Genomic DNA, 13,228 nt, shown 5'->3' with positions numbered 1-13,228 from the left:
GAGAAGCTGCAGCCGGAACGGCGGTGGCGGCTGGGGCCAGAGACAAGGGGGAGGGAGGGAGGGGGGTATTGGGAGAGAGACTGAGAGAGAGAGAGTGAGTGAGTGAGTGGAGCAAACACACACACACACACACACAGGGAGGACATGGCTGCAGAGGAGGCGAGGGACAGCAGCGAGCTCGGACCGAGGCTGCTCCTGCTTTGAGTGGGGGGGGGGGAGGGGGGAGGGAGGGAGGAAAACAGTGGGAGGGAGGGGGGTAAGAGAGAAAAGGGGAGAAATTGAGGCTTCTATCTATCTATTTATCATCTATCTATCTATATATATATATATGAAGTGGGGGGGGGAACAATAGATAAAATTGGGAGTGAGTGAATAAATGAGTGAATGAATTCCGTGCAAAGGTGCAACTCTGAGCATCGCTGCGTGTGGAGATGAGGCAACGCCACGCCGGATAGATGGTCGGCGGAACCGCTCCGGCGAGTCATGAACGCTCAGCTGCCGATGGAGAACCTGGGCGAGTTACCGGGGGTGCCCCATGACCAGTCGGTGCCCGCGGGAGAGTTGATGAGCAGCCCGAGCCCCCACAGCCGGCCGCTCGGCCACCGCGGCTTGCCCCCGTCCGCCCGCTCGCTGGTCTCCAGCATGGCTTCGATCCTGGACGGAGACTACCACCGGGGCTCGGAGCACGGCCTGGCCGCTGCCCTGCACCCGACCATGACCATGGCTTGCGAGAGCTCGCCGCCCGGGATGAGCATGAGCAGCACCTACACCACGCTGACCCCTCTGCAGCCGCTGCCTCCCATCTCCACCGTCTCGGACAAGTTCCCTCACCACCACCACCACCATCACCACCATCACCATCACCACCAGCAGCAGCAGCAGCAGCAGCACCAACAGCAGCAGCAGCAGCAGAGGCTGCCCAGTAATCTCAGCGGCAGCTTCACCCTGATGCGGGACGACCGCGGCTTGTCCACCCTCAACAGCCTCTACAGCCACTACCACAAGGAGATGCCAGGCCCCAGCATCTCGCCCCTGACCAACGGCCTGGGCACCCTGCACAGCGGCCAGCACGGCCTGGCACCGTACGCCCACAGCGGGGCCCTGGGCGCCGACAAGCTGCTGGCCACCCCGAACGGCTTCGAGGCCGCTCCGCCCGCCATGCTAGCCCGCGGCGAGCAGCACCTGAGCCCCCCGGGCGTGGGCATGGTGCCCCTCAACGGCCTGCACCCGCACCCGCACCCTCACCCGCCTCACGTCCACCCGCACGCCCCGGGCGCCGGGCAGCCGGGGCTGGGCACCGGGCGCCTGGCGGAGCCGGGCTCGGCGGGGGGCACCGGCGGCCCCCCGGCCTCTCAGAGCTCGCAGCTGGAGGAGATCAACACCAAGGAGATCGCGCAGAGGATCACCACCGAGCTCAAGCGCTACAGCATCCCACAGGCCATCTTCGCGCAGCGGGTGCTGTGCCGCTCCCAGGGCACCCTGTCAGACCTGCTCAGAAACCCCAAACCCTGGAGTAAACTCAAATCCGGGCGAGAAACCTTCCGGCGCATGTGGAAGTGGCTGCAGGAGCCGGAATTCCAGCGGATGTCGGCTCTGAGGTTAGCAGGTAAGGGAGCTGCTGCTTGTGTTTGTGAGAGAGAGAGAGTTGTCACTGAGTGATTCCCGAAACCCTCCTGGTGAACCGCCAGCAATAGCCACAGCCCTCGATGGCAAGCCTGGCCGGGCGGGTGTGCTTTGTCGCCGCTGGTACAGCCAGGAGTGTGGGGGCAGTTCCCCCTTCTCTTTCCAAGCTTTCAGCTCAGAGGAGAGAACAGCTCCCAGGTTTCTGACCTAAGCCTTTGGAGAGCGACCGGTGAGGAAATAGGAGCCGGTCCTCACCAAATGTCTCCTTAGTTTGGGTGACTCGGTGACAGTCCATACAACCGCCTGCACCTTATTCTTCCCAGCTATGGGGGTGTCAGTACAACATGGTATCAAAACCTTGCTAGAATGTAATCCATGTGTGTGTATGTGCGTGTGTGTGTATGTGTGTGTGTGTGTGTGTATACGTGCGTGTGTGTATGTGTGTGTATATATATATATATGTGTGTATATATGTGTGTGCGTGTGTGTGTATGTGTGTACATATGTGTGTGTATATATGTGTATGTGTGTGCGTGTGTGTGTATATATGTGTGTATGTGTGTGTGTATCTGTGTGTGTGTGTGTGTGGTTTTATACTCGAGAATTTAAGTGGTTAATTGTTGTTTACATAGATTCAAGGCTGTAAGAGGCACAGAATTAATTTATAGTGTTTCCAGTCCTGCAGTTGTATGGAGCACTAGCTCTGAAACCAAATTCTCTGCAGAGCGAGTGAAAAAGAAATCGAGGCGCCTGGTTACTTTTTGGTGAATTTGGGATGATGTTGTGCCGAGCGAGCCAAGCTTGGCTTGGTTCCCTTGGTGCGGCCCTGAGTGAAGCTTTGTTAATTAACTGATAGGTCTCCATTAATTTTTCCCAGGAGGACGAAAGACAGTCAGTCAGTCAGTCAGTCAATCCGAACCGGAGTCAGGAGCAGTGATCCATTTCACAACAGCCTCTGACGTGCACTTGTGAGCATTTTTTTTAAAATCCAAGGTTTGCAAGTGCGCAAAGAAAAGCTGTTTTCACTATTTTGTGTTTGTCCGCCCTGTGTGTGTGTGTAATTTGTGTGTGCGTGTGAAGGAATACTGCAATAGGACCGAAAAAGCATGTGTACTCTCCTGGTCCCGGCCGTAGCAGAAACTTGGCTCGGGGTTTCAAATGCCAGGCAGCGCGTTAACATTTTAGTTCCCTAATTTATGAGCGTAAGGATTAAAGTATTACTAAAAAAAAATTGCAGTTTTACCTCCCACATTTGGAAAATAATGTGCCAAGCTCATAAAAATTCAGCAACATACTGACAAATGTTGAGCTACTGTACAGCAGCGTTCGACTAGGAAGTCATTTCAGACCAGGATAGCGAACTCCAGATAGCAAAAGGGCAAACGTAACTCATATGTGCATTTATTTATAAACTGACCTATTTTAAGCTCCTCGTGTCCTATAATTAAAATCCAAATCCAATCGCTCTAAGAGCATGCGTACGGTTGAGTAAATAGCTCGCCAAGAAATCTCCATCGAACGATTGATAACATTCGCGTTGTTCGATTTTTAGACGCTGCCTTGAGTGTATTTTTACGACAATTTTGTCGACCTCAGCCTCCATTTATTTGCATGGATCAATACTGGAAACAACCACTTGAATTAGAATATGTTGTCGAGTCTTATGGGTGTTATCTGAAGGTAAACGCTGCCAAGGAAGGCCGGCTGATGTTAGAACAGGTCACGTCTACATTTCAATAGAAATGCCCACTTTACTGATTTGTTTTGCTAATCACCTCTTTAACCACAGAGCCTTTCTGTTTACCTTATTAATATGCATTTCTCCCTGTTCGCCCTGGCCTTCATAGGAGCTCGTTATGTCATTGCAATATTCGCAGACATTACAATTCTTTTTGTGTGTCCATTAAGTAGTAAATGTTTACGTTTGATCGTTATATTTATCGCCGCTAAACTCAACAACCTGATGGAGAGGCAACCAATTGTGTCCTAACCTGTGATATATTACTCAGTCAATTCATTCATTATTTTACTCGGAGAAACACAAGTGGTCCTTTAAATGGACGTTGACATAAAATGCTTGTCTGAATTTATGATCTATATTTATGCATCATAACCGCGTTTCTACGGACGTGGTTTTGAGAAAATACAGATCAAAATTTGCCATCAAAATGTGCTTGAACAATCCATGTTTAAAAAAAACCCATCAGAGAAATAATAAATTATTTGTTGTATTTAAGTGCTTATTAATTTGGACGCCTTATTGTTATGTTTTTGAGAACTGGCGATATTTATTAGCCGAATCCCTCAAACTGAATGCTGTTCAGCTGTAAAACAAATGATATCCCTTTTTTTGTTCCTCACCTGAACAGCAGTCGGTTTCATTGCTTTGTATAAGGGCTCTTATTGATTTAAAAAAGAGAGAAGCGTCCTTCTGTGAAGGCGCTGAAACAATTTAATGGCGAAGTGAAATGTGTTATTCATACGGTCCCCGTCTTGCTTTGTCTGGCCAACCTCTTGTGTTTGCCTCTTCCCGCGGCACCTTTGGGAATTCCTAGCCCCGAGATTACATTGAACCGCCCGCAAACAGTCTAAAAATTGGTAGTTACATGTAAGGAATATTGAGGTCTTGACACTTCCTGTACTGTCTTCAAATCCAAGCACAGGACACTAATTGCAAATCTGACCTCGCTCGCCTCCATTTTTTGTTCATATTTCAAACCCAGACTTATCCCCATTTTATCCACGCTTTGTAAAAAAAAACTCAGTGCAGGACTTTTTAAAGTTAGATTTCATTTGGTTTCGTAAATAAATAAAAAACAAGTGGGTAGCAGTTAGTATCAATACCTGACTTTACAGTAACAGACGGAATTAATGCTTTTCAACAACTACATTTCCTTCTGGTCATGTTGAAAAATGTCCCATTGTAAAAACAGAAGTTAGCATCAAGTTTCGAGGCGACTGGCAAACAACTAGAACGGCCCATTCGGGGGAGACTGGGCACAGTCTCTGCCCCTGGAATAAGACAGTTTTATCTCTACAAAGTGCAGCATAGACCGACCAAAATCAAAAATCAGAAATCTAGACTGCTTCACAGCATGCCGAGTAATTCGAGTCCAGCCATATAACCTTGTCTTCAGAACGGAATCCCTACGAAATGTAAAATGAGTTTTGTTTAAGACCTGCCATCGCTTGCGATGGAGTATTTGCAATAGTTTTGCTTTGGTCGGGGCTGTTCGCTTGGCTTTCAAAATGCTGCAATGGTTTTTAGAAACTCATAGAGTGTAGGGTTTTATCATAACTACTAGCCGCACTGGTTATTATTAACAATATTTGCAGACTTATTAATTCAATCCAAATAAACATGGGTCAGCAATCCTACTGGTTGGTACGTTTGCGGTCAAACTTAATTGTATATTTCCATGCAACTGAGTCGGGTCTGTTGCGCGTGGATATTCGGGATTCTGTTGAAATAGTGATAAAATGTATAGACGAAAATCTGTTTGGTGTCAGTTGAAATAGCAACTACTTTAACTAAATTACGCCAAGAGGCCTCTTGTATGTAAATGAGCTTTTCAATCGGCATTTGAATATATTAGCACGTCAGTGCTCCCGTTCCGACCCAAGAAACAGTGACGTGCAGAAAACCATCAGCCGGGCTTCAGGGGTGATGTGCAGTTCGAGACTCAATTTATACATTTTGTTTATTTACGAAAACAGAGGGAACGATGCCAGGCGATTACAGCCATTGTGGCTTTTGGCAATTCCTGCTCATTTACTAAATCGCTCATTCCAAACAAAGATTTGTAAACGTACACCGAGGCTACGCAAGTATAGGTGTGAACTGGTGTACGTTTTAGCCACTTTGAATTGACCACATTTTTTGATGCAAATTGTGTTACGATGGGTTTATTGGTGTAGCTGAAACGTTGAGTGTATACAGTATACGACTTGTTTCGAGACTGTAAAAATTGATACGTTATACATTTCCTCCCCTCTGATTTGCACAGCAAACACTACCTAACAGCATCAGCAAACGGGCGAGTGTACATCGTTGGTGTGTAAAATGCATTATTTTGAATTCCTTCTGGAATTCTATTAGACAATAACAAAACGCAGGCCACACCACAATTGCACCCGCTACATATTTACTGCCAAATTTAAGTTGTGAAGCAAATTATTTTTACAAAGTTGTATGTAATTTGTTGAGGCTTTTGTTTGATGTATCTGGTGCGCTGCTTAGAAACCTGAAACGTTTAATCACTTCAAGCATATCTTCCAGGCATGATGTTTCCAGAATTTTGGATTTATTTTTGGCGGGTGGGAATAAGGTCTCTTTTCATTAATTATTTTAATCAAAGTCCTGAGCCAGATTCGCCTATCCGCAAGTGAAGAGACTCCTGTTTCTACACTCGCACCGAAACCCACTTCAGCCAACTCCCAGACAGTGGGAGAGTTGTCTTTGTGTGATAGAACAAACACATTTTAACGGGAAGCATTTTGGGGGATTCTAATAAACTTCTAGTCACACATGAAAACATTAGCTCCCACTGTTTGCTTGTTTGCTTTCTGATGATAAGAGACACGATACGAGTTCTGGAATATTTTAAGCTAAATAGCTGAACTCTGGGAAAGTTCTACACCTGTGACATTTCCTGATTTCTGTTTGTCAGTGTCCTTGTAACCTCATTGATTTATAACTAGCTAATACCCTGCCACATTTGTTTTCTGTTAATGTTTGGCTAAACTGAAGGCGTTTACAAGCATCTAAATAATGTTACTGATACTGCGGCAGCAACATAATCTCCACTTTAAAGATCATTATAACAATTTTAAAACGTGGCATAATTTTGAAAACGTGCGATTTATTCTATAGTGTATTCTACCTGCAAGATTAAGTTAAGCCTATGTGTAGAAATTAATACTTTAAATGCAGATTTTCACCTGCGTTTGCGGTGCACAATAGTTTTTCCAACAAAGATTCACTGCCAAATTCAGAGTAGAATTATAGCCTACTGTTGGTTCATTCTCCAGCCATTTGTTGTTGTTTCGATTAGGTTTCAGTAAATAATTAAAATCACCACTGATAGCCTTTTTGCACTTGCGAAGATGACGACGATTGTAATTAATAGGTAAATGATGAAGTTTAAAGTGTTATCTGCCTATATCTAATTCGAGCGAAGTGATTGATTTGGGTCAAATGACGTAGAAGCAATTAGAGAGAGGCAAATGACCGAGCTTCGAGCTTTTCAGTGGAAGCTTTGCAGCATCTATACAATCTCTCCCATTTCACCTTGGTCGGTGTGACCAAAGATTCCCAGCGGAAATATTCCCAACAAACATGTCGATCATTTTGTTTTCGTATAAAGTATTGCATGTTCAGATGAGATCTACTTTTCACTGCCATGTTGCTAGCTTTCTATAAAAGGGAGCAATATTTTAGTTGGATTTTGAATGTAATTAAACAAGAGAGTTCACTCGATAGGAAGACAAAGTGCTATCAAACCTCACGTTGAAATCTTCTAATAGTGAATCTCAAAATATCTCATGACAGTGTTTATCCAAAATATGAATAGGTAGTGTGTGCGCTTTGTTTTTCCCTCTTTTTGGTCTTGAATGAGTGTAATACTGATTGTTCTGATCCGTCAGCTCCTCCACAACGAAAACCTGGCGGTGTAGAGGATTTATTGTAGCGTGCCTACATGTTCCGTCCGCCCCTGAAACTAATTCACACAATAAGACCAAATGAGTTATTGGTGCAGGGTTTGCAGGGTTCCAAAGGACCACTGCGCCATCTAATGGATGGATTTGTGGTCTCAATTCCCGACGTCATGAACTGGAATAAATATTTATTGATACAAACACTTACGTCTCCAGCAGCAGGCAGTGAGGTGAACCTCACGCAGTTTAATGCAAAGGGTAAACACTGAAGCTTGACTGTAGTCTCGCGGTATTGGGCGCCGCCGCGCTGTTGTTTGACCCTCAAAGGTTTAATCCGGTTGAAGTTTGTCAAGCAGAGATAAAGGCTACTTTTTAATGAAGATTTCAACCAGCTCTGCTTGGATTAGGGATTAATCGGAAAATTTATTTTTAACTTTAAAAGGCATCCAATGGAGTGTGGCAATTTATAGTTTAAGTGGTGCCTAAATAAAAAGGTGCTTCTGCTGAAGTGCTGGTCAAGTATAACGTGCGGGCAGCGTTCAGGACCTCGGACAGCTCCATTCGGAGGTTCAAACTTGCTCCGTCCGCTTACACAAAAAATTGCTTGAAATTCGCATCCTTTTAAAAGGCAGCAATTTTAAGTTATGCGGTAGATATCCCTGCATTCCCCTTCCTTATTTCTTGGTAAATGTCCTTCGACAGTTTTCTCTACCTGAGGCGGCAGGTTAGCTGCTTGTCTTGTAGAGTGTGTCTCTCACCTCCTGACACTGTTACCCTCTGCTGCAGCATCTTCCGGCGGTTACTTGTACCTCGTTTTCATATGGTAGCCATTGACAGCTGATTCCTGTGACCAAGCACGGCGCATGTTAAAAAGTAAGACTGAATTCTAACCAAATTTCCAGCAAATCGAAACAAAAATCCCCATTGTGCTGCTGGGCCACCCACCTGTTTGGGCGGGTTGAGCGTTTAAGATATTTGTTTTGCGTTGTATATGTAAAAGGGACTCAAGATGAAGGCTTGTTGGTATAAGATTGTTTACTCTATCAGCAGGAACTATCAAACAATTTCACTTAGTTTGATAATACGTTTTTCAGAAGTTACAGCTTACAATTGTGCATATCGAGTTAATTGAGACTATTTTAATATATGGTTCATTTTTCAAAGTAGTCACCGAACGTTTCTTCGGTGGCAATGATACTGATTCCAGGGAGTTTCCTCCTTCCGATTGAATCAAATGCCTTCTGGCATTGGTTTATTTGCTTTTGATCATGCTATGTATCAGATTGGGAGACAAAATGATGCCATGTACAGGGTATCCGAAACTAGAAACGTTGATTGAGAGAGTAATGCATTGAAAGGGGCCTGAAAACATAAACTTGGACTCAGAGACAAATAGGATTGACAAATTTCGCAAAGCGGGGTGATGGGGGTGGGGGGGTGAATCAAAATGAATTGAATTCCCCCATTGGCTGCTTCATAGCCCTAATCCTGCTAATCGAAAGGCGCCTGTCCAAAAAATGTTGTTGAAACCTCCTTGTTTATAAAATACTAAACAATTTCTTATAGTGGAGTACTTCGATCTTGCCGGTGTGGAAGTTTATCCCTATATTCACGCTTCGCAATAAAGGTCTCTTTTACTAACGACTTCCGTTTAGTCAGTTCCCCCACTCGGATCCAATTGGTTACATTTGAAACTGTTGTCAGTAATCGAACCGAAATTGACAAATAGCTCCTCGAGGAAGAAATTTCCGATCGTTAAGTGACTAATTGCGATCTTATTTGAAAACTAAGGCTTGAATGATGCAACTCGATAGTGTTTAGATCATTACATCTGTTTCTGACTATGAAACTGTCTGATCTGTCCTGCCGCGTTGTAAGTGGCTCATCGATTCATTTTACCTTACAGCCTGCAAGAGGAAAGAGCAGGAGCATGGAAAAGAGCGGGGCGCTGCTCCCAAAAAGCCTCGGCTGGTCTTCACAGACGTCCAGCGCAGAACTCTACACGCAATATTCAAGGAAAACAAGCGTCCGTCCAAAGAATTGCAAATAACCATTTCCCAGCAACTGGGCTTGGAGCTGAGCACCGTCAGCAATTTCTTTATGAACGCACGTCGGAGGAGTTTGGATAAGTGGCAGGATGACGGCAGCACCAACTCAGTCAACTCATCTTCCTCATCAAGCACTTGTACCAAAGCATGAAGGAGACCCCGGACTAAACCTCGGTGGAATAGCTTTAAAGTAATTGACCAGGACCTCCAGATAGCAGGTTTAATTATCGAACTCAAAGACAATATAATATTTATATGTCCAACGAAACCAAAGACTTAATTGACCTGCATTAGGACTCCGTTCTACAACACTTTATTATGACTTTTGCAAAAAAAAACAAAGAAGCCGCTGGTCGTACACCTTCCTCAGTCTGCATCATTCAACGTGTGTGACTGTAAGTTGTTGGGAGCATCGTCATGTTGTTATGAAAAGAACGTTACTCCAACCATTGACCCATTCCATTTCAGCGGAAATACCATGAAGGTGTATGTTGTTAAAAGTACAGTGTACGTGTCAGTGGCCAGAGACTTCAGATGGGGCTGGTCTGCAGGTTGTGCTCAGGCATAACGGTACAATTGTGGAGTCGTCTGTGTTCATTTTTGGAATGTGATTGGATTCAAGCTCTTTTGCTGTTTGAACACGGAAGCTCCGATTTTGGGGGCATACTGTTCAACGCTCTGAGAGCTGTTCTGTCACCTCACACTAGTGCATCTTCCTTGTTCCATGGGCGAAACAAATGCAACAGCTCAAGGCCAAAAAAAAATGTCTTAACACGAAACTCAGCGTCATAGAAGTGAGTTATGTTGGATAACAAAGACCAGGGTAAATGACAGCGAGATTTCGCAAGAAGCACAAGTATTAATTTTATTGGGAATCTACAAAGAAATCTACCATTTCGTTTTATTTTCTATTCGAATGTATTTTGCACACACTAAATTAATGATGTCGCATTGCATTTCAAACAGTCTTTTAAAAGTATAAATCAAAACCCTGACAGGAATGTAAGGATCACTTCACTTAGGAATCATTGTACCCCTGTTCCTTGTTATCCAATTCGCTAGACAGAAAAGGAAACCTGTTTAGGAAGGGTGTGATTTTCGAATTGACTCCCTATTGTCAAACACGTTAATGGACATGAATACTCCACTGACCACACTATTACAACACATTAATTGATCCAATCCCAGGCCTTTTTTTTCTGATATATCTACCACGTATATTCTGATCCATATTCGGAAGCAACAATTATATCAAATTCGCCTAAATTTGAATCTTTTTGAAAGTATTCCATTTAAGATCAAGATGTGTCTGCTGTTATTTATTTTGCTGCGTGTCTGTCCAGGGCCAAGACCCTTAACTCCCGCCTGATAAACCAATAGGTAACTCCAAAGTATCTGGGGGAAAAAGGTCAACCAGAAAAACGAATCGCAATTCTAAAAATTAGGATAAAATAAACTTACATATTCAAAAGAAACGGGATTGTTAGAGAAGATAGCAAGTAGCACAGGAAATGTAACTTCTTATTAAATGCACACACCCTCCCCCACTCCCCACCTTATCAACCAATCGATTACACATCACTGACCTGCATGGATCTGGGAAGTATAACACCAGGAAGTCTGTACAATGAAAGAGCTGTGGTTTTTTTTTGAAATTCCAATTTCCTTTCCCCCCAAAGGTAACAGCAAAGCTATCGAACAGTCTTGATGCGCCAATTAAAATGGAGGCACTTTACTGGTCAAATACTGCGAACGTTTAACTGTTGTTTTGTGATTCAGGTTAGTTTTCCAAAGTGAAACAGCACAGAGATCCAACTCTGTGAGATACAGGTCTGGGATGCTGAACAAGATGGGTTTCAGGTTGCAAGTCAAGGTGTACCCCACCCTTGACAAGATGCAACTGTTCAGTCACCCGGTTGCAGTAACCTATCACCCTTTGTGCTTTAAAAAAAACATATATAGACTCTGCTAAAAACCAAAGATAACTTTTTATTCAGGAACATTGCACTTGTGTTACAAGTCGGCGAGCTACAGTGGAAAGGCAGCCATTTTGTACTCCAGCCAATTATTTTCGTATCCACCTTCAGGATATTCTCGTTATGAACTCGCTCTGCCTTCAACTGAACAGGGCCATGGGTACAAACTTTAGCTTTCATGGGGCGTGACACACCAATAGTAACATGTTGATTATAAACGGGATGGACGAAATTATTTAAACACCTGCACAAACAATTCGAAGCAGGTTCGCCCAGGGACACTTGACAACTCAATCTCAGGTCGAGAAGAGCATGGTTTGATTTGCCTTAACAAGCCTTCCGCTGTTGTTAATGTTATAGCGCGGCCCTTTCATTGGCATGACATTTATTGCAGCTTGTCAAAATAAATGACACCTGTCTTGCATAAATGACAGGGATTGACTCTAGTCAACAATGGTGACTGTGGTCACTTCAAGTTAAAGAATCAAGTCCAACCATTTGCTTACCGCAAGCTTAACACGCAAGCGAAACCCCCAAAGTACAAGCTCATCTTCAACATTAGTTTGTTTCACAACACCAATTCTAAAAACTAATGGGGATTAGAAAATGTATATTCCAAAGAATCAAGAACAAACTGGATATAATTGAAGTGATTAACTGGGTGGGGGGAGGGTGAGTGTGGGAGGTGGAGCACAACCAGTGCCCTAAAGGAAATATTATAATTGGTGCATTGAAAGAAATTCCCCTCTCTCTCATTGTCAGAAGGAAAGGAATCATAATGTTTTTACACGTTTTAATTACTCCCACTTAGTCTGAAATCATACCGTTTGAACGTGTTCAGCAGGCGTCCCTGTATTGAAAAAAATGTGAAAGCATATTGCATTTTTGAAAGACTAAGATTAACACCGTTAGGAAATATATAGGGATTCCCAGGTATTTTTAGTTGAAGGCATTTCTGTGTTATTTTGTCTACCTGATTAATCTCCCCACACTCATTCCCGGAACATTAAGGGATAAATGAGTGTAAATTTCCTCGATTTCACACAATTCTCTGGAGTGACATTTTCCACTGTTAACTTCGTTCAAATCTTTTAGTTTTTTTAAAAAAAGAATCTTCTTGGCCCATACGCCCCTCCCAACTTTCCTTATCCCCCTTTCCCTTCTACAACCACCAAAGAAAACTGTGTAAAGTCTGAACCATAAGAGAAAGAAACAGCCCCCGGAACAAGGAGAATGTACTAGTGATTTTTCAAAGGTGACATTTAGCCAGGTGCGTTCATAGCAGGAGGCCATTGCGATGGATAATAATTCGGATTTTAACAATATTCTGGCCTTGTGTTTTCTTGTGGTGTGGTTAGCTTTAAGATACATTTGGTAATCATTTACTAGTATTAAGACAAAGAAGCAAAGGTAAAATAGCTACTTCCACGTGTAAAAATGTGTAAAGATCTACTATTTATAGTGTGAACCAAAGACGCTACCTCACTCGATTCCCATTCGTGATTTTAATCACAGTGATGATACCAAAGAATACCAAAGATTTTTCTTGCACGGCCTTCGTGAGTGGGTTACTCGGCGTTCCTTAAACCCTCAACTGTCACTCAGTGTGAAGTTTTCTTCATTTAAAAAAAAAGCTATAGGCAAACATATTGCAAAACTTGTAAAATCATAGGACGAGTGCCTTGCTTAAACCAAAGTGTGAAACCGCTGTTGACCTCTTCTCACCTTACTCTTGAATACCTCAGCCTCTCGAAAGGCCACTATTAAAAAAAAATGGAATAACTCTTCACCGTGGTGCTTTGCAGTGCAACCATGCAATGAAACTTTCTTTGATACCAAAGGATATTTCCACTTTTTTGCTGACAACCAAAGCTCTTTTTTGCGTCCTGGAGTATTCACACAACGCAGGCCGTGCATTCTTTT

At 43.6% G+C, this 13,228-nt stretch overlaps 1 protein-coding gene across 1 annotated transcript; it reads left to right on the top strand.

Annotated features, from left to right (window-relative positions):
* The first annotated feature begins 483 nt into the window (after positions 1 to 483).
* On the top strand, positions 484 to 9,480 carry onecut1 (one cut homeobox 1). The gene is made up of 2 exons (XM_060853061.1): positions 484 to 1,606; positions 9,188 to 9,480. Exons 1-2 carry the CDS (start codon positions 484 to 486, stop codon positions 9,478 to 9,480), a joined length of 1,416 nt encoding a protein of 471 aa, XP_060709044.1.
* The last annotated feature ends 3,748 nt before the right edge of the window (positions 9,481 to 13,228 follow it).

This window comes from Hemiscyllium ocellatum, chromosome 39 (genome assembly GCF_020745735.1).
Source record: "Hemiscyllium ocellatum isolate sHemOce1 chromosome 39, sHemOce1.pat.X.cur, whole genome shotgun sequence".
Lineage (NCBI taxonomy): Eukaryota > Metazoa > Chordata > Chondrichthyes > Orectolobiformes > Hemiscylliidae > Hemiscyllium > Hemiscyllium ocellatum.
This window is presented reverse-complemented; position numbering and strand designations above follow the sequence as displayed.

Bases quoted from the DNA above. Each gene is read 5' to 3' on its own strand.
- onecut1 (XM_060853061.1), top strand. From the start codon at position 484: ATGAACGCTCAGCTGCCGATGGAGAACCTGGGCGAGTTACCGGGGGTG. The intron at 1,607-9,187 runs GTAAGGGAGCTG...TTTACCTTACAG, and splicing joins GTCGGCTCTGAGGTTAGCAG to CCTGCAAGAGGAAAGAGCAG.